Below are 19,280 nucleotides of genomic sequence, written 5' to 3'. Positions count from 1 at the left end.
TACAAAAGGAATGATTCGAACTCAAGTGCATAAAGATAGTACATTCGGAAGCCTTTTAGATGTTTTTAGTACAGATAACAAGTCAACACACTTGCAAAATGACGACACCTTGCGTGTGGGTTCCACCTGATCTCACTCATTGTGAGTATGATGCCTATGCGGCAGCCATACTCAAGACCGACGCTTAAAGAGAGTTTTGAGTGCGGCTACCCTCAGGTAGGGCAGCAGCTGTACTCAAGACCAACTCTAAAGGAGAGTGGGTGAGGCTGCCCTACGAGTTGGCTACCGGCTGCTGCGGGCCGTCTCGCTACAGACTCATCCCACTGTAGAGGCTGAGTCAGGTTAGTTTGTGAGTACCATGACAACGCTTTATGCTAACCATGTTTTTTGCGTGACGTTTAATTCAAGCAGACAGATTTGGAATTAAAAGTAAAGCAACCTGTTTGATTAACGAAATTGCAAGAACATAAAATCTGAAAAATATTGCCACCTAAAGTGGTCAAACTAAAATACAATAGTACACAGTTTTGGGCTGAGTGTTAAATTGGGAAGAAGTTTTTGGAAATGACGGTTTGAGCAACACTTGCGAATCACAAAACAAACGAACAGAAGTCGGCAGCAGCTCTTTTTAGACAATCCGCTCCAACTCTCTTGCGTAGCTGAGAGTTTGGTTGATGAGTTGTAGAGAAGGTATCTCTTTGCAAGGTGCAGACTCCTTTGCCTTCTGGAAATAGACGGCATCATTCTTCACTTCCCACTCAGGATGATCCTGTATCCACGGAACAAAGTCTTATAAATTTGCAGAACCAACGGAGAAAGGATTGTGTTACTAAAGCTGGTGGAGCATAAGCGGTAGTGCCTTGATGCTGTGTATACAGTTTAAATCATTGGAAATTTACATGTCAAACATGCTGCCCTTCCCACCCATGAATTGCAAGGATATGCAATTTTAACTTTCTGCCAGAAAGCGATAGGCATTTTATGTGATTTCAAAAACAGAAGATCAATCATTCTTAAGAAGTTCAGTCAACGTGGACTTTTTATGAATAAGGAAAATAAAATGTTACACATGATGTACCTCACTGACATATGCCAAAAGTTCGCGGTCAGAAGGAAACAGCAACATTTGACGGGCATCCTTAATAGAGAGTGAATCATATGCCTTCTCGCTGCATCCGGCTATCTCATCCCTAAAAGCGACAGAACAGATCAACCAAATAGAAATCCGCATAGGCATTTTTAATTTTACATTGCAAACATATTATCTAAATAGCTAAACTACACAATAAGTTCAATAACAGTAAGATAATGGGCTCAAATCATTCACATATTCCTATGAGTCACGGACAATGATAGAACGTTCCAAAGAAAAAACCTTCCCAACTTCCAGACACTAGCATTTCTTGCCACAAGTTTGAAGAGCTTTTGCAATTATTTAAACATAATCATAATTATTAAGTAAAACAAATTTACCTGACTGTTTTAGCCAGTAGATCCATGAAATAAACATAAGTCTCGTGTGGCACTGTCTGACGAGCGCTCAACACACGGTTGTAAGCCCCCTCCATGAAAGATTGCTCTAGCTCTACAGCATGCTTAATGCAAGGGTTCTCCAAAGCAGCAGAAGAAAGAAGTTCCAGTTCAGTGTGGAACTCAGCAATTCTATTCTGGACAAGGAGCCTCAACAGGTTGAGACCTAAAATTGGGTACTCTTGAAGGGATGGTGGAAGACGGTCACTACTCCATTAGAAAAGTAAATTCATTAACAATCCTTCTAAACAAACATTTATTTCTGTTTCGAAAAAAGGACCAAGTAATTGATACAAGATAAACAAAGTTATTACTGCATAGACAGAACAACACTTCATAGTTAGTTTAAGCAATTGATAACGTACCGAGCGTCTACGTAATAAGACTTCAACTGAAAGAAATCCCTTTCAAATGCATCCTGATCCTCAATCTTCACACTAAGAACAACAGCATGCTCATATATATCCCCTGACATTTTATGAATCTTGAAAAAGGTTAAGGACGAGGTAGTTGAATTAAGATAATGAAGGGGACTACACCAATGAACAATATTAAACTACCACACTCTGTCGTTACAACATAAGCAGGTAGCAAAATGAACTATAAAAGCAGAATTTTTGTTTCTGGTGCATTCACTACTTAAACAAAGAAGTTTGGAACTACACGAACAGGAAAGTAGAAGCAATAGATTTGGGTAAGGAACATTACTTGCTAATGTTAATTCCTTGACAGCATTAGGTGTGTCTTGAAACAACGGTGGTAGGCTTCCGAATTCAGTCAGCTTAACCTGTGAACACAACCGATACAACTCAATCCACTTACAACAACACCATAATTCCACATATCTTCACATAAAAACCAATAAATAACTTAATAAATCTTCCAAACGGACGTCTTTGAATAGCATTTCACTCCCAGCAGCTTAACAACCAAACACTTGCGACAACACCTTACACCAAAATCTCGAAATCTTGTAAATTCAATCAACCAATACCCAAAATCTAATTACAAAATATTTCAAAGGAAGAAAATCAAAACGACAATCCCATCACTCTGACTGACCCATAAACCTAATCACCTCGGGGCAACACACAAGAATCATACTTTAACGCCAAGCAGTGAAACGAAATAGCAATAGTTACTAAATCATATGAACAAGCAGCTGATAATCTCGAATTTGGGATTGAAAATTAGGGTTTTTGGGCATTGGCGAGTTACCTTGAGCTGGGAGAGGAAATTGGAGCATGTATCGAAATCGTTCCGGACGAATGCAGCTTTGAATCGCTCGAAGAGCTGTGCGACCTCTGTGAGCTTCGGATCCATCTCTCTCGTCTTCCTGCGGTGGCTTGCCTCTTCGTCTACTTCTTCCTCCGATTGCCTTTGCTATTTTACTTTGCTGAGTTTATGTTCGCTCTTTGCTTCCTCTACAAGAAGAAAATTGTAATTTATTGGGCTTCAATGTGGGTTGGACTTGGGCCCATAGGTTTGATTTCATGGACCGGGTTGTTGATAATGGGCCGTATTCGAGTGTGCTCGCTAATACATGGGGTGATCGTCACTGATGCCTCCGGTTTTGATACCGCATCAAATTATGTTTTTTTGTCTTTTAGGCCATTGTTCACGTGGCGTATGAGAGCAAGTCCATTCCTAAAGACTTTGCGCAAGCACCTAGCGTATTTATCCACTCAAGTGAACAGTAATAGACCCTAATAAACAGTAATAGGCTAAGGCATCTCCACCTCTAAAATTAAATAGCCTAGTCAATTTTATTAAAATATTATTAATTTTATTATAAAATAATAATTTGATTTATTAAAATATTATCAATTTTATTAAGGAACTCTTTTGGAACCTCCCTCAAAACCTCACCATTTCGCTCCGCACGCCTGGAACCTCCCTCTGCATCTCTCTCTCCCTCTCTCTCTCTCTCTCTCTCTCTCTCTCTCTCTCTCTACCCATTCAGATTTAAGGAACTCTTCCGATCTTCCCCCACAGAAAAATGAAACACCACAACAGCAGTAAGGTTCCTCGGCCCACCTTTTCCATCCTCAGCTGGTTATACAACACCAATTCTTCCTCATGGGTTCTATTGGAAGGTGGCATTTTTCTATCCAAATTTTCAGAAAATTAATTTCTTGAGCTTGGTATTGCAAATTGTGATATGGGTTTTTCTTGGTTTGCCGTTGCTTTCTGGGTTTGTTTATACGTTATTCTATTATGTTGTAGCTCGGAATCGGAGGTTGTCACCGGGAAAAAACCCAACGAAATTGTTCTCTAGCTCGGTCCTAATTAGATCATCGAGGACGATTTCCGCGTGAAAGGCACGCGCCATTCAAATAGCCTGGCTTCTTGGTTAGTCACTTTTGGACTGGCCCAGAGACTAGCTTGGGCTGGGTGCCAGGCAAGTGGTTGGGCTGGAGTGAATTGATAGGGTGCCAGCCTGGTTTTTTGACCGAGTGCTGGGCTATTCCACCTCCGGTGGAACTGCTCTAAGGGACTTATTTGTAGGATCCATAGAAGTTGAGCTGACATTTTAGACCCAACCTGTTAATCCGACCCGATCATTTAATATTAGTATTTGGATGGATGCTTAACTGGTTTGGTCACTAATGGGTGAACCCGTTAAATAACAGATCATTTTGGGTCAACTCGCTAGACCCTTTAGCACCCGTTAGTTGAGGATGTTTGAATAATTTCAATAAAGTCTTAATAACAAAATATAAACTCTTAGCTGCTGGTTGCACCATGGTCACCAAACCTGCTGAGCAAACACCTCTATCTGCATTATACTGTGCGCATCTGGCTAAGTTGGTAAGCTCAGTCGTTTTTTGCGTTTGTTCGTGTTTATTGCCAATGTGGCTTGCCATTGTTGACTCTCTCTTGTAAATTCTTATGAAGGTTGGTGTTCCTAACGGAGTGTTCAATGTCATAACCGGATTTGGAAAGACTGCTAGTGCTGCCACCAACCATCATATGGACATTGACAAAGTAAATTCTCTTTCTTTCGTTCAAATTTGAATCCTTTATGTGAAAAATTGTACGAAATTCAATGACAATACTTGAACGCCATGTTGTGATTTGTAATGTTGACGCTTGTTCTTGAAATAATGCAGGCTGCAGCAAAGAGCAATATGAAACAAGTTTCACTTGAACTAGGAGGCAAATCACCCCTTGTGATTTTTGATGATGCTGATATAAATATGGCTGCTGATCTTGCTCTCTTGGGAATCCTTTTCAATCAGGTGAAGTTCATAATTTCCATAGTTAATATGTGTAAGTGTTGGGTTTGGATGACCCCTTAGCTTAAGCGGGAGTTTTAATGAAAAGGGCTTGGACTAACTTTTATTTAATGAAAAACCACCCTAAACTATTATTTAATAAAAAAGGCTTAAATTTTAATAATAAGGACTTGAAATTTAATCAAAAAGGACAAAAACTAAATACTCTAACGAAAAAACAGGTCCATGTGCAAAACCAAACTATTTTTTTACAGGCGCTACCCTTGACGGAAGCCCCATTCCGTCAGTTAATGTCACTACCTTACCCATTAAACACGAAAGTGATGATGGAGGATACGAAAGCCATTAGTATACATGCTGCAAATCAACATGTCAAAGCCCCACCAATTTGAAAGCAAAATCTTTGAAAATCTTGCTTTCAACAAATATAAGCAGCATGTATATATGTCACACCAAATCTGAAGTACAATGCCATCTGTTCAGCAATTTTTTTAGCTTTTGTTATCATGAAACAAACTTTTCATTGGTATGCTCCAGTAAATTAATGCACAGTAAATAAACGATCGAATAGACCCTTTGTGTTTTTGTTAAAATTAGATAGAGGAAATCTAAAAAACATCCCTTGGATGCTTTTTGTACTCAAATTCAAATCTAAAATCATAACAAAACACCAAAATTTTATAAAAGAAATCTATAAATATGCTCTGATTGGAAGTATCATGAATTTTTTGAGGTAAATTGTATGATATAATTGGTCTTTCAGATTGATCATTAGTGATTTTTTTTTTCAGATCAAGAAATAGTTCGGTTCTAGAAAACTTAGTTTTTGCACTACTTCTCTATAAAAACCTGGTCAATGTATTGAAGATCAATTGTTACTTGTGGGACATACGTTCCATATGGAGTAATTATGTTGTACCAACTGTTTGAATTGAGTTAATATTTGTTTAGACATAAGCTTTTAGGCTTTGATTGGATGAAGTATTTGGGACCCATAAGCTGATGAGAGGTACTAATCTCATTTTCTTGTTAATTACTTATTTCAAATTAATGTTTGCATGTTTGTGATCCATAAACTTAGTAATGTTTATAACTCACATCAATGTTTATGATTATGTTTTTTTTTTTTTTTTGGAAACCAGTTTATGATTATGTTTGGTCTGAATTATGTTTGGAAGTCTCATGTAATTGCCTTGGATCTATCTTATTATAAAATTGAACTCATGTGTGTGTATAGTGTTATGTTTGAGAAATAATCAGTGTTTAGTTTACGAAACAGTGATAGTACTAGTGTTCCGTTTGAAAAATAATCAGTGTTTAGTTTACGAAACAGTGATAGTACTATTGTTCGTTTGATAAAAAGTCACTGTTTAGTTTACGAAATAGTGATAGTACTAGTGTTCCGTTTAAGAAATAGTCAGTGTTTAGTTTACGAAACAGTGATAGTAATAGTGTTCCGTTTAATAAATAGTCAGTGTTTAGTTTACGAAACACCAAAATTTTATAAAAGAAATCTATAAATATGCTCTGATTGGAAGTATCATGAATTTTTTGAGGTAAATTGTATGATATAATTGGTCTTTCAGATTGATCATTAGTGATTTTTTTTTTTGCAGATCAAGAAATAGTTCGGTTCTAGAAAACATAGTTTTTGCACTACTTCTCTATAAAAACCTGGTCAATGTATTGAAGATCAATTGTTACTTGTGGGACATACGTTCCATATGGAGTAATTATGTTGTACCAACTGTTTGAATTGAGTTAATATTTGTTTAGACATAAGCTTTTAGGCTTTGATTGGATGAAGTATTTGGGACCCATAAGCTGATGAGAGGTACTAATCTCATTTTCTTGTTAATTACTTATTTCAAATTAATGTTTGCATGTTTGTGATCCATAAACTTAGTAATGTTTATAACTCACATCAATGTTTATGATTATGTTTTTTTTTTTTTTGGAAACCAGTTTATGATTATGTTTGGTCTGAATTATGTTTGGAAGTCTCATGTAATTGCCTTGGATCTATCTTATTATAAAATTGAACTCATGTGTGTGTATAGTGTTATGTTTGAGAAATAATCAGTGTTTAGTTTACGAAACAGTGATAGTACTAGTGTTCCGTTTGAAAAATAATCAGTGTTTAGTTTACGAAACAGTGATAGTACTATTGTTCGTTTGATAAAAAGTCACTGTTTAGTTTACGAAATAGTGATAGTACTAGTGTTCCGTTTAAGAAATAGTCAGTGTTTAGTTTACGAAACAGTGATAGTAATAGTGTTCCGTTTAATAAATAGTCAGTGTTTAGTTTACGAAACAGTGATAGTACTAATGTTCGTTTGATAAATAGTCAGTGTTTAGTTTACGAAACAATGATAGTACTAGTGTTCCGTTTAAGAAATAGTCAGTATTTAGTTTACGAAACAGTGATAGTACTAGTGTTCCGTTTGAGAAATAGTCAGTGTTTAGTTAACGAAACAATGATAGTACTATTGTTCGTTTGATAAATAGTCAGTGTTTAGTTTACGAAATAGTGATAATATTAGTGTTCGGTTTTAAAAATAGTCAGTATTTAGTTTACGAACTAGTGATAGTATTAGTTTGATAAATAGTTCAGTTTGCTTTGGTAAAAAAATGTGGTTTAGTTTGATAAATAGTTCAGTTTGCTTTGGTAAAAAAAGTGTGGTTTTCTAGTTCACTTTGATAAATAGTTCAGTTTGCTTTGGTAAAAAAGTGTGGTTTTCTAGTTCACTTTGATAAATAGTTTAGTTTGCTTTGATAAAAAAGTGTGGTTTAGTTTGATAAATAGTTCAGTTTGCTTTGGTAAAAAACATGTGGTTTTCTAGTTCACTTTGATAAATAATTTAGTTTGATAAATAGTTCGGTTTGCTTTGATAAATAGTTCAGTTTGCTTTGGTAAAAAAATGTGGTTTTCTAGTTCACTTTGATAAATAGTTTAGTTTGATAAATAGTTCAGTTTGCTTTGGTAAAAAGTGTGGTTTTCTAGTTCATTTTGATAAATAGTTCAGTTTGTTTTGATAAAAAGTGTGGTTTAGTTTGATAAATAGTTCAGTTTGCTTTGGTAAAAAAATGTGGTTTTCTAGTTCACTTTGATAAATATTTTAGTTTGATAAATAGTTCAGTTTGCTTTGGTAAAAAAGTATGGTTTTCTAGTTCAGTTTGCTTTGGTAATAAAGTGTGGTTTTTTAGTTCAATTTGATAAATAGTTCAGTTTGCTTTGGTAAAAAAGTGTGGTTTAGTTTGATAAATAATTCACTTTGCTTTGTAAAAATCAAAGCAATTAACTAATCTAATCACAATTTCCTAACTTTTAATTTGAACACATCACAATTTCCAACAATAATCCAAAATTAACTAAGCTAATCTGTCAAGTAAAAAACCGAAAATCATATGTGGCCTCTCATTGGCTTCCCTCAAAATTTACACTTGTCCCTCAATTGATTCAATATAACACTGTTAACTATCCAAATAACAACTCTGAAACAAAAAAAAGGAAAATAGCAGCCCATTACCCAATCTTCACCTACAAAGATAGAATCCCACATCAACAATGAAAAGAGGTCAAACCATATGGAAATTGGATGATTGTGATAAACTATTTAAGATGTATATGTACTAGAAAAGTAATTAAAAGAAATTTTAAGAGATAATTAGATAATAAAAACTCATCCCTCATATTAAAAAGGAGGTGCCAAATGAAGCACCTAACAAATTGAAAAGCAAAAGCATGAAGAAACAACTCTGACCGTTTGTTCAAGCTCTTGACCTCCTCTTGTGTCATTTGCCCTCCAAGCCCAGTAGTTCCAGCTTCTGGAATGTAAAGAGAATGCAGGAATGTAAAGAGAAAACTTATTATGAATTGGTCATATGGAATTTGTAAGCATACTTTGGCTATTAGTAGAGTCCACACTTGAGTGACTACAACCAACGTAGACTGAGAAAAGAATAATGGGTTGACCTATCTAGATACTATTCGATAAATTTCGCCAAATCGTCAGACATTATTGTGGTTAATTGGAAATGCAAAATAAAATTAATAGAGTTTAGTAGATCTAAAGCATATAGATTCAGTAAACATAAGCTAGTTAGTAGTAAATTTGATTACTTTTGAGTGTACCAGAGAGAGAATACAAAGCAATGACTACAAAGGTTACGCGAAATCGAATCACCTATGAAGGCCCGTGATTTGATCCTCAAGGACTACACCAAACAAAAACACCGAAACAGGGGGATAAATAAAATAAAATACTTACAATTGTCATGTGTTTGGGAGTTATTTCCAGGAAAATCAACAATTTTAGAGTTTATAATTTGAACAGGAAGTAAAGAAGAATCACAAACATAAGAGGAGGAGGATTCTGTTTCTTGCACCTCTTCCTAAAGTCTACATCATCATTCAAGGCGGTTAAAAGATCCTAAACCTTTCAAAAACATCAAGTTCAGACTCTTCCTCTAAAGGAGACATTAAATCATCAATGAAAAATCCAAGATCCCAAAAAGCTCAAATCTAAATAATATAGCATAATTGTGGTACCTCTAATGGCAGGTCAGGGACCGTCCCGGACATCTCGAACTTCTCCTCGGCCTTGACTCCATCATGGATTGAAAGGGTGGCGTCACTGTCGTTGTCGACATTATATAATAAATGTCATCAATGACTGGGTTTAATAAATGCATACCCAAAGCTTGGGCTTCGCTTCCCATGACGGAGGAAGAGGTGGATCTTGATGTAGAAAATTACCTAATGAATGGGAGAATCATGGAATCAAGTCATATGGGATCTTGTTGATTTAATAGAGAAAAAGATCAGTGACTGGTTCATGAAATGAGAAAATAGCTGAGAGAAAATTAATATTAGATCCATAGAATCTTGTAGAAACTGTACAAAGGCTTTCTCTCCTCATCTGGAATGAAACAAACTAAATAAACGGAGCAACGTTTGCCGTTAAGGGTTAAATTAGAAATTCGTGCTTGGGCCAATCTTTCTTGGACTCATTTAATGTTAGGCTTTGTCCTAACCATTAAATAAAAGGAAAACTAACCAAAAGGGCCTGAAAACTTTAAGTTTTAACCAAAAACCATGTTGTAAGTTTATTTAATGGTTAGGACAAAGCCCAACACTAAATCAATCCAAATAAAATGGCCCAAACAGTGAGTGTCCGATTTTGCCCCTGACGGCAAAGCATTTCTCCGTTTAATCTCTCTTCCTTTATGGGTCTCTCTGCTCTGCTGTGGTCTGTCTCCCCCCATTTCTTCCTGACACATCTAAAGAGAGAAAGAGAAGTGAAGGAAGTGAAAGAAGAACACATTTGAATCCTTTTATTTCCAAGTTCAATTCCAATTCCTCCATTTTTCAATCGAATCGATCGAATCTCTCTCCCTCTCTCTCTCGATCTCTCCACCCAATATGTATTTTTGTTTTCAATTCAATTTGAGTTCCACAATTTTTCAAATCAATCGAATCGATCGAATCGGATAAGCACGGGCGACCTTCTCAGCATCGATTCTCTGGAGCTCGAGTTCCCCTGTCAGTATAACACGTTACCTTTCTCTTTCGATCTGGTTTTTGTTTTCAAAAATTTGCATGTTGCTGTTTCATTCCTGTTTTCAATTTACGATTTTGAATCTTTGCAGTTGAATTTCTTTTGCATACATCATTAGTTCTCGAACGCTTGAGATTTCTATGAATCCAATGATCTATTTTGTTTTAAATATTGTTTACATGATCCTACTGCTGATTTATTTTTCTATTTTGTTTTAAATATTGTTTATAATTGGTAATGATGAGGATGAGGATTTGGTTTTCGTGGATTTCATGAGAAGTTAAATTTTAGTTTCGAAAATTTCGAAATTGATTAAAAAGAAATTAACTTGGCAGCGGACTGAATATTCTGCTGTAATGAATTTTTGTCTCTATTTTTCCATAAATTGTAGATTTCATTACATTTTGTCAATCTTGATATTGTTGACGGTAATTGTGGTAAAAATACTGATTTTATCGATGTATTTGTTGCTAATCGCATTGGGATTTTTCGGTTGCAGCCGCGGTGGCATGGGAAGCGGGGAAGCCACTGTCAATTGAGGAAGTGGAGGTGGCCCCACCGCAGAAACATGAAGTTCGCTTGAAGATCCTCTTCACCTCTCTTTGCCACACCGATGTCTACTTCTGGGAAGCCAAAGTAAAAACTTCAACTTTGAATGCCATTTTCTACTTTAATATCTGCGTATCGATAACTACATCATTAAGCATGATTCTTCATATGTTTATAGTACTTAGTCCATAACTTGCAATTGATTAGTGAAGTTAAGCATGATTTTGAGTGCTAAGTCTAATGTGATGATAAATCCTATACAAGGCATTTTCGTGCTTAGAATGTCAGCTGTTGGAATTGAAACATATATGTTGTGTGCCAGGGACAACAACCGCTGTTTCCTCGCATTTTTTGTCATGAAGCTGGAGGGTATGTACACATCTCTGAATATAAAAGCTACATAATTTGTAATTAACTTAGTATTTGCTTCCATTTTACGCGGTTTGTTTACTTTTCTAAATTTTGTTTGCTTAACATTTTGTGTTTAGAGTTGTGGAAAGCGTAGGCGAGGGCGTAACTGAACTCCAGCCGGGTGACCACGTCCTCCCTGTGTTCACTGGAGAGTGCAAGGAGTGCGCGCACTGTAAGTCGAAGGAAAGCAACATGTGTGATCTGCTGAGGATCAATACTGATAGGGGTACCATGATCAATGATGGCCAGTCCAGGTTCTCCAAGGATGGAAAACCAATTTATCACTGTTTAGGTACTTCTACCTTCAGTGAATACACTGTTTGTCATGTTCGTTCCGTTGCTAAGATCAACCCGGCTGCTCCCCTTGACAAAGTTTGTGTTTGTAGTTGCGGAATATGCACAGGTTCGAAAGACTTCTCCCATTTTGACAGTGAAAAGTTGGAATAAGAAATTAGGGATTTTCCAACTTTTCTTTCTGGAGTAATCAATTATTGTTTCTGTTGGTGTATTTGAAGGTTTTGGCGCAACTGTGAATGTTGCAAAACCGAAAAAGGGTTCATCTATTGCCATCTTTGGATTGGGAGCTGTTAGTCTTGCTGTAAGTCATTCTTATTGCTCCTCTGTTATGGCTCTTTTGGATAGTTTGGAGTAGTGTAAGGATTTTCTTGTTCATCTTGTTCCATTTTAGGCTGCTGAAGGTGCAAGGGTTTCGGGCTGTTCAAGGATATAGGAGGGAGGATGGATGGGAGGGTGATTGTTCTTGTTTGCAGGGAGTCTCAGTGAATTGCGTCACAATTTATACATTAGGTTTATCAAACTGAACTATTTATCAAACTAAACCACACTTTTTTACCAAAGCAAAGTGAACTATTTATCAAAGTGAACTATTTATCAAATTGAACTAGAAAACCACATTTTTTTACCAAAGCAAGCTGAACTATTTATCAAACTGAACTAGAAAATCACACTTTTTTACCAAAGCAAACTGAACTATTTATCACACTAAACCACACTTTTTTACCAAAGCAAACTGAACTATTTATCAAAGTGAACTATTTATCAAACCAAACCACATTTTTTTACCAAAGCAAACTGAACTATTTATCAAACTGAACTAGAAAACCACATTTTTTTACCAAAGCAAATTGAACTATTTATTAAATTAAACCACACTTTTTTACCAAAGCAAATTGAACTATTTATCAAAGTGAACTATTTATCAAACCAAACCACATTTTTTTACCAAAGTAAACTGAACTATTTATTAAACTAAACCACATTTTTTCATCAAAGCAAACTGAACTATTTATCAAAGTAAACTAGAAAACCACACTTTTTTACCAAAGCAAACTGAACTATTTATCAAAGTGAACTAGAAAACCACACTTTGTTACCAAAACAATCTGAACTATTTATCAAACTGAACTAGAAAATCACATTTTTTTACTAAAGCAAACTGAACTATTTATCAAAGTAAACTAGAAAACCACACTTTTTTAGCAAAGCAAATTGAACTATTTATCAAACTAAATAGTGGAAGAGAAGCACATGCTCAAAGAGAAAGGGGAATGAATCCCATGTCTGCTGGATGGTAGTAGGTTGCTTTGCAGTTTCAAAGACTAACTGTGTTCTTTTGTGCATCATGTGGAGTTTCATGTTCAAGTACACACTTGTGTATATCATTGAGTCATGTAGGCAATTCATTAGATTTAAGAGAGAAATCGATCTCTTGGAGGGCGAATTATGAAAACCATTTTATACATTAGGTTTATCAAACTGAACTATTTATCAAACTAAACCACATTTTTTTACCAAAGCAAACTGAACTATTTATTAAACTGAGCTATTTATCAAACTAAACTATTTATCAAAGTGAACTAGAAAACCACATTTTTTTACCAAAGCAAACTGAACTATTTATCAAACTAAACCACACTTTTTTACCAAAGCAAATTGAACTATTTATCAAAGTGAACTATTTATCAAACCAAACCACATTTTTTTATAAAAGCAAACTGAACTATTTATCAAACTGAACTAGAAAACCACACTTTTTTACTAAAACAAATTGAACTATTTATCTAACTAAACCACATTTTTTTACCAAAGCAAACTGAACTATTTATCAAAGTAAACTAGAAAACCACACTTTTTTACTAAAGCAAACTGAACTATTTATCAAACTAAACCACATTTTTTTACCAAAGCAAACTGAACTATTTATCAAAGTGAACTAGAAAACCACACTTTTTTACCAAAGCAAACTGAACTATTTATCAAAGTGAACTATTTATCAAACCAAACCACATTTTTTTTACAAAAGCAAACTAAACTATTTATCAAACTGAACTAGAAAACCACACTTTTTTACTAAAACAAATTGAACTATTTATCTAACTAAACCACTTTTTTTTACCAAAGCAAACTGAACTATTTATCAAAGTGAACTATTTATCAAAGTAAACTAGAAAACCACACTTTTGTACCAAAGCAAACTGAACTATTTATCAAACTAAATCACATTTTTTTACCAAAGCAAACTGAACTATTTATCAAAGTGAACTAAAAAACCACATTTTTTTACCAAAGCAAAGTGAACTATTTATCAAATTGAACTAGAAAACCACATTTTTTTACCAAAGCAAACTAAACTATTTATCTAATTAAACCACATTTTTTTACCAAAGCAAACTGAACTATTTATCAAAGTGAACTAGAAAACCACATTTTTTTACCAAAGCAAATTAAACTATTTATCAAACTAAACCACACTTTTTTACCAAAACAAACTGAACTATTTATCAAACTGAACCATACTTTTTTACCAAAGCAAACTGAATTATTTATCAAAGTTAAGTAGAAAACCACACTTTTTTACCAAAGCAAACTGAACTATTTATCAAACTGAACTAGAAAACCACACTTTTTTACCAAAGCAAACTGAATTATTTATCAAACTAAACCACACTTTTTTACCAAAGCAAACTGAACTATTTATCAAACTGAACTAGAAAAACATATTTTTTTACCATAGCAAACTAAACTATTTATTAAACTAAACCACATTTTTTTACCAAAGCAAACTGAACTATTGATCATCTCCAGGACCATTGTTTTATCAATCAATAGTCAAGACCGTACTGGCAAATCTTTAAACCCACCAACTAAAAATGAAATTGAAATAATTTTCAATGAAAGGGTTCCTACAGAAAACATTTATACAGGTTCTAAGCGGCAAACAAAATTAAGGTGGAGATTGGTAATTTGAACAACCTAATTCAAATAAGTAAAAAAAAAAATATATATATATATATATATATATATATATATATATAAAATAAAAGAAAGTGGGAATCGATGGGTTTCTCAAGCCTATGAAAAAGACGTCCCTTCCGGCTTCCAGGAGCAAGGGGGAGGGCAAGAAGAAAACAAGAAAAATAAAAAGGAGAAACCAACGGCAAATTCAAAAAAAAAAAGAGAGAGAAACTGGCTAACAAAATGGCATTCAAATTCTAAACGGTTTGGCTAACGGAAGTGGTGTTCCGTCAAGGGCAAGGATTGGAAAAAAAAATTGTTTTGCACGCTGGGCTTACTTCCAGCCCGTGTGCTCTTTAGTTAGTCTTTTATTTCTTATAGTTTGTGTCCTTTTTCATTAAAATTCATGTCCTTTTTATTAAATAAAGTTATTATGTGGTTTTTGGTTAAATTAAAGTTAGTCAAAGCCTTTTTCATTAAAGCTCCCTAAATAAAATTATAATGTGGTTTTTGGTTAAGATTTAAAGTTTTGTAGCCTTTATCATTAGTTTTTCTTTAGCTTAATGGATCGGATTGAATCCGATCCAAATCCGATAAACCCGATCCGTTTACATGTCTATGTAGAAGTCACACTTATTCATTAGAAAAAAATTAGGAATTATGATTTCACTAATGAAAAATTAGCTGAATCTTTATTTCAGTTGTGTTAATAGCGCGCACATCAAATCCGTACTGGTGGGAGCTACAATTTTTGTGACGTGTCAGTGTTCGAAATTGTCAATCCAGTGGCATTGACCCATGGTACTAAAACACAACAAAGTACACGACACGTCGTTTCATTCACCATTGTCCTCTCCTCGAATCCCTTATCAATATCCACCAAGGACTGACCCAGAAGCTTTCTTCTGTTCCAAATAAAGCTTCCAGCAATGGCTTCCACTTCTTCCCTCATTTCATCTCTTTCCCCTTCATCAAATTTCCCGTTTTTCCCCAAAACAATTTCCCAAATCCCATCTCTACCCCAAGCCGTCTCCTTCCCTCTCTTTAACCGAACCGGACCGAATCCCAGTCCGCGCCTAACCGCCAATGTCCAGTCCCTGGAGTTCTCGGGCTCGTTTTTTGAGGGCGGGTTCCAATCGGAGGACGACCCGACTTCCCCGCCCGGGTCGGGCTTGACCGCCGTGGAGGAGAAGGAGGAGCCCCCGTGCCCACCGGGGCTCCGACAGTACGAGACCATGGCGGTGCTCAGACCCGACATGTCCGAGGATGAAAGACTTACTCTTACCCAGAAGTACGAGGAGGTAAAAGGATTTTTTTTATTCAAATTCTGTTGCTGTTTTATTTTGGTGAAGTAAATTTGATTTCTTTGGCTCTTAAAATTAGTGGGTTCTATCTATGTGTTTTCAATTTTGGTTTGTTATCTGTTTGGCGGATGAGAAAATTTAAAGAAAATATAAGAATGTGTTAAGCTAGTATTTGATGCATTTATTTCTTAGTGAGTTAGGACCTTCAGAGATGCTTAGTTTTGAAAAGTGTACTTTGCAGTGCGAGATTCTTTTCGCTATTAGAGCGATATGTTCGAAGATACTACTATTCGAATGAATTTTCTCATAATGTAGTTAAGTTTGCGCAGGGTACATCTGCTGATTTAATTCGTAAGAGAAACTTTCCTCTGAAAAACCGTCTTTAGGTCCCCAATTGTGTATATTGAGAAGTACTCATATCGGACACTTCAAATTTAGCAAATGTGTAACTTTATCGTAGCTTAGGCCCTAAGGTTTTTCTGGATCATTCTGACATCTTTTATAATCTAGTCGGAGGTATAAGTTTACCCAGTACGTCATAGGTTGCAAGATCGAAGTACTTGTTGTTCGTCTATCATGATGTCAAATTAGGAGATCCCAAATTTGTCTTTCTACGCATGGGAGGTAGTATTAGAGTTTGGAAATAACCATATCCGATTCCTAATAGCTTAAACCTTAGTGGTAAACTAATATCTTTTATCATGATCATATACATATTAATTTGTTAACCGTGGTTGTTTTCCGTGAAGAAGTAATATTTGTCATTTGAATTGTAGCTGTGTTAGTTTGGATGTGCAATCAACGAGTAGAGTGAAGATTATCAATGAGCAATCAATCACAACGAGAATGTTAAATACTACACAAGCTATGCCCTTATTTCCTTAATTTATTTTAAATGGTGTGAAAGTTGGCTACTACTGGCAAACCTGATAGATTGTGATTGTTACCCAATAATTCCTGTAATATCAAGAAATGCCAGATTGTATCTTGTCATGCCTCATTTTACCCCTCTGATTTCTAGTCATGCATTTTATGCGTTATTTGTAGCTACGAAGATTCGGAGAACTAGGTTGTGGCTTCCTTTTGATCTCATGTCATAGTGTTGGACTAGTCTAGGGTTTTAGACATAGCTATACACCTATGATTGCGCCATGACTGTGTTAACCGTGTAAGAGCTTATTTGAAATAAGATGAATTTTGACACATGCAATTTAATTTAAGCAGCATTACGTTGCCTGCTCAGGTTATAAAACTGTCTGAGTGTAGTTTGTGACAAGGTTTTAATCTGATGATCCTTATTTTGCAGTTGCTAATAGCCGGGGGTGGCATGTACGTGGAGGTCTTCAACAGAGGGGTAATTCCACTAGCCTATGGCATCCAGAAGAAAAACAAAGCCGGAGAGTCCAACACTTACCTGGATGGTATCTACCTCCTCTTTACCTACTTCACAAAACCTGAATCTCTTGAAGTTCTTGAAGCAAATCTGAAGGCTGATGATAATGTCATCCGATCGATGAGCTTCAAAATAAGGAAGAGGAAGTACTAGTTTAGTTTGAATCTTTTGTCCATCTCGTCGAGGAAGCCAGGAAAGAAAAAAGTTGCATGTACAACGTAATTTCAGATGTTTTCAACTGTCCATTCGTTCCTTTGTTATTGAGTTTACGATCATTCAGTTTGTTTTGTAACATAATTGAATTAATCACCAAAGGAAAAGTATGCAGTTTCTAGAATGAAATTTGGAGCAGAAACTCGAATGGAAGAATGAAATGTCAACCTTTTTTCTTCAATTCGAATACAGATTGGATGAAAAAAAGCCTAGTTTCTTGCACATAGGTTACCTTCCTAAGTGCTTTGCGCTAAAATGTTGATGGACCGTAGTAGAGAAGGAAGGTATAGATCTCTGCCATGGATGATTTCAAGAGGAGTGTCATTATGGGTGCCGAGGGGAATTCGAATTTGAGTGCAGAGGGCGGAGCACACTCTTTAGCCGACTTGCCTTAAGTCCAGGTCTGCTCGAAGGACGAAACGAGTTGGTGCAACCTGGATATAGAAGATGAATCAGGGGACGAAATCATAGAATCAACTCAAAACTTCTGCAATCAATAGAATACGCGTATTTGTTCTGTCGTAGGTTTCATCGCATTGCTCAAATTATCTTTTAGCACAGCAGAATGAGCAATCTCAAGGGTGGGGGTTAGCTTTTTTGGACAAAACTTGATCCAAGTCCATATTTAATTGTCTTGTTTTTAGAACTTCAGCCGAGGGAATTTTATTGATATGAAAAAAAGAAGTTAAATTTAGTTAAGAGACATAAATCTTACTTCTCATAAAACAAGAAAATGAAATACAGAAAAACAGGGGGCATAAATCAAACCCCTGTAAAACCTAAAAGGTAAGAACCTGGCTGCAAGATAAGTTGCAAAACAAAAAGGAAAATCTAAAAGGATGAGGTAAAAATGAAAATCACACATCAAGAAGGTGAGACAAACTTGTGGGCTGCTATGCCCAAAGAAATTTGAATGTAGAAAAGGAATAATTTCAATAGGAGTGGCATACCTAACAAGTGAAAACGAAAGCAGCCCTAAATCGGCTATTTTGTCCGCAACTACACTTTCTGCTAAAAATGTATGAGGACAACGAAAAACTATGTGCTGCAACCGAACAATACAGTTTTTCTAATGAGTCACCATGTTTTGTTGGAGAGCACTAATTAAAACGCACTTTCCCCTTAATCATAAGCCTATGGTGTCTGCCTTTTTGTAAGTGATAATTATGAAAAGCACAATGACGCGGTCACAACTCACAAGCCGACGCCTAATTTCTACATGCAGAGATTTCATGGCTGCTAAAGGATTACTCAGAAATAAAGTAGGAGCACTTTACTCAGTAAAAACAAAATGTGTGAAATAAGATATAGCTAATAGTTTTTACTCAGTAGGAGCACTTTATACAAGCTATATCAACTTCTCAACAAATAAAAAGGCAATATCGAGGAGGAATGAATTCAACTGAATACTTCTTGTACAGAATAAATTTTCTTACCTGATTGAGTTATAAGTTATTATTTAGTGAGATTATATTAATTAAGAGTACAATGACACCAATTCAAATGTAAGATCCCACATCGTTCAGGGAAATGATCCTTATATGTATATTCTCATCCCTACCTAGCATGAAGCTTTTTAGGAGTTTACTGGCTTTGGGTTCCATCGAAACTCCGAAGTTAAGCGAGTAGCACGCGAGAGCAATCCCTTGATGGGTGACCCACTGGAAAGTTCTCGTGTGAGTTCCCAGAAACAAAACTGTGAGGGCATAGTCGGAGCCCAAAACGGATAATATTGTGCTACGGTAGTGGAGCGGGCCCGAGATATGGTGGACCCGGGGCTGGGATGTGATAGATTGGTATCAGAGCCTAACCCTGGTTGTGGTGT

General features: G+C 35.7%; 3 protein-coding genes across 3 annotated transcripts; 2 read left to right on the top strand and 1 right to left on the bottom strand.

Annotated features, from left to right (window-relative positions):
- Positions 1-423: 423 nt before the first annotated feature.
- On the bottom strand, positions 424-2,955 carry LOC103400669 (26S proteasome non-ATPase regulatory subunit 8 homolog A). The gene is made up of 6 exons (XM_008339337.4): positions 2,749-2,955; positions 2,239-2,317; positions 1,896-1,998; positions 1,474-1,737; positions 1,079-1,190; positions 424-769 (listed from the first exon to the last, which is right to left on the bottom strand). The coding sequence occupies exons 1-6, from the start codon at positions 2,851-2,853 to the stop codon at positions 629-631; spliced, it is 804 nt and encodes a 267-aa protein (XP_008337559.1). The 5' UTR covers positions 2,854-2,955; the 3' UTR covers positions 424-628.
- A 1,320-nt stretch (positions 2,956-4,275) lies between these two features.
- On the top strand, positions 4,276-12,169 carry LOC103418393 (alcohol dehydrogenase 1-like). Its single transcript, XM_070823239.1, has 9 exons — positions 4,276-4,341; positions 4,429-4,518; positions 4,644-4,772; positions 10,101-10,314; positions 10,830-10,966; positions 11,202-11,248; positions 11,368-11,693; positions 11,806-11,888; positions 11,979-12,169. Exons 1-9 carry the CDS (start codon positions 4,276-4,278, stop codon positions 12,018-12,020), a joined length of 1,134 nt encoding a protein of 377 aa, XP_070679340.1. The 3' UTR covers positions 12,021-12,169.
- Positions 12,170-15,383: 3,214 nt separating this feature from the next.
- LOC103400674 (small ribosomal subunit protein bS6c) lies at positions 15,384-17,584 on the top strand. The gene is made up of 2 exons (XM_008339341.4): positions 15,384-15,846; positions 17,156-17,584. Exons 1-2 carry the CDS (start codon positions 15,475-15,477, stop codon positions 17,393-17,395), a joined length of 612 nt encoding a protein of 203 aa, XP_008337563.3. The 5' UTR covers positions 15,384-15,474; the 3' UTR covers positions 17,396-17,584.
- Positions 17,585-19,280: the final 1,696 nt, after the last annotated feature.

The sequence above is a fragment of the Malus domestica genome, chromosome 06 (assembly GCF_042453785.1).
Source record: "Malus domestica chromosome 06, GDT2T_hap1".
NCBI lineage: Eukaryota > Viridiplantae > Streptophyta > Magnoliopsida > Rosales > Rosaceae > Malus > Malus domestica.
Note: the sequence above shows the minus strand (reverse complement) of the source record. Positions and strands in the feature narration are given on the sequence as shown.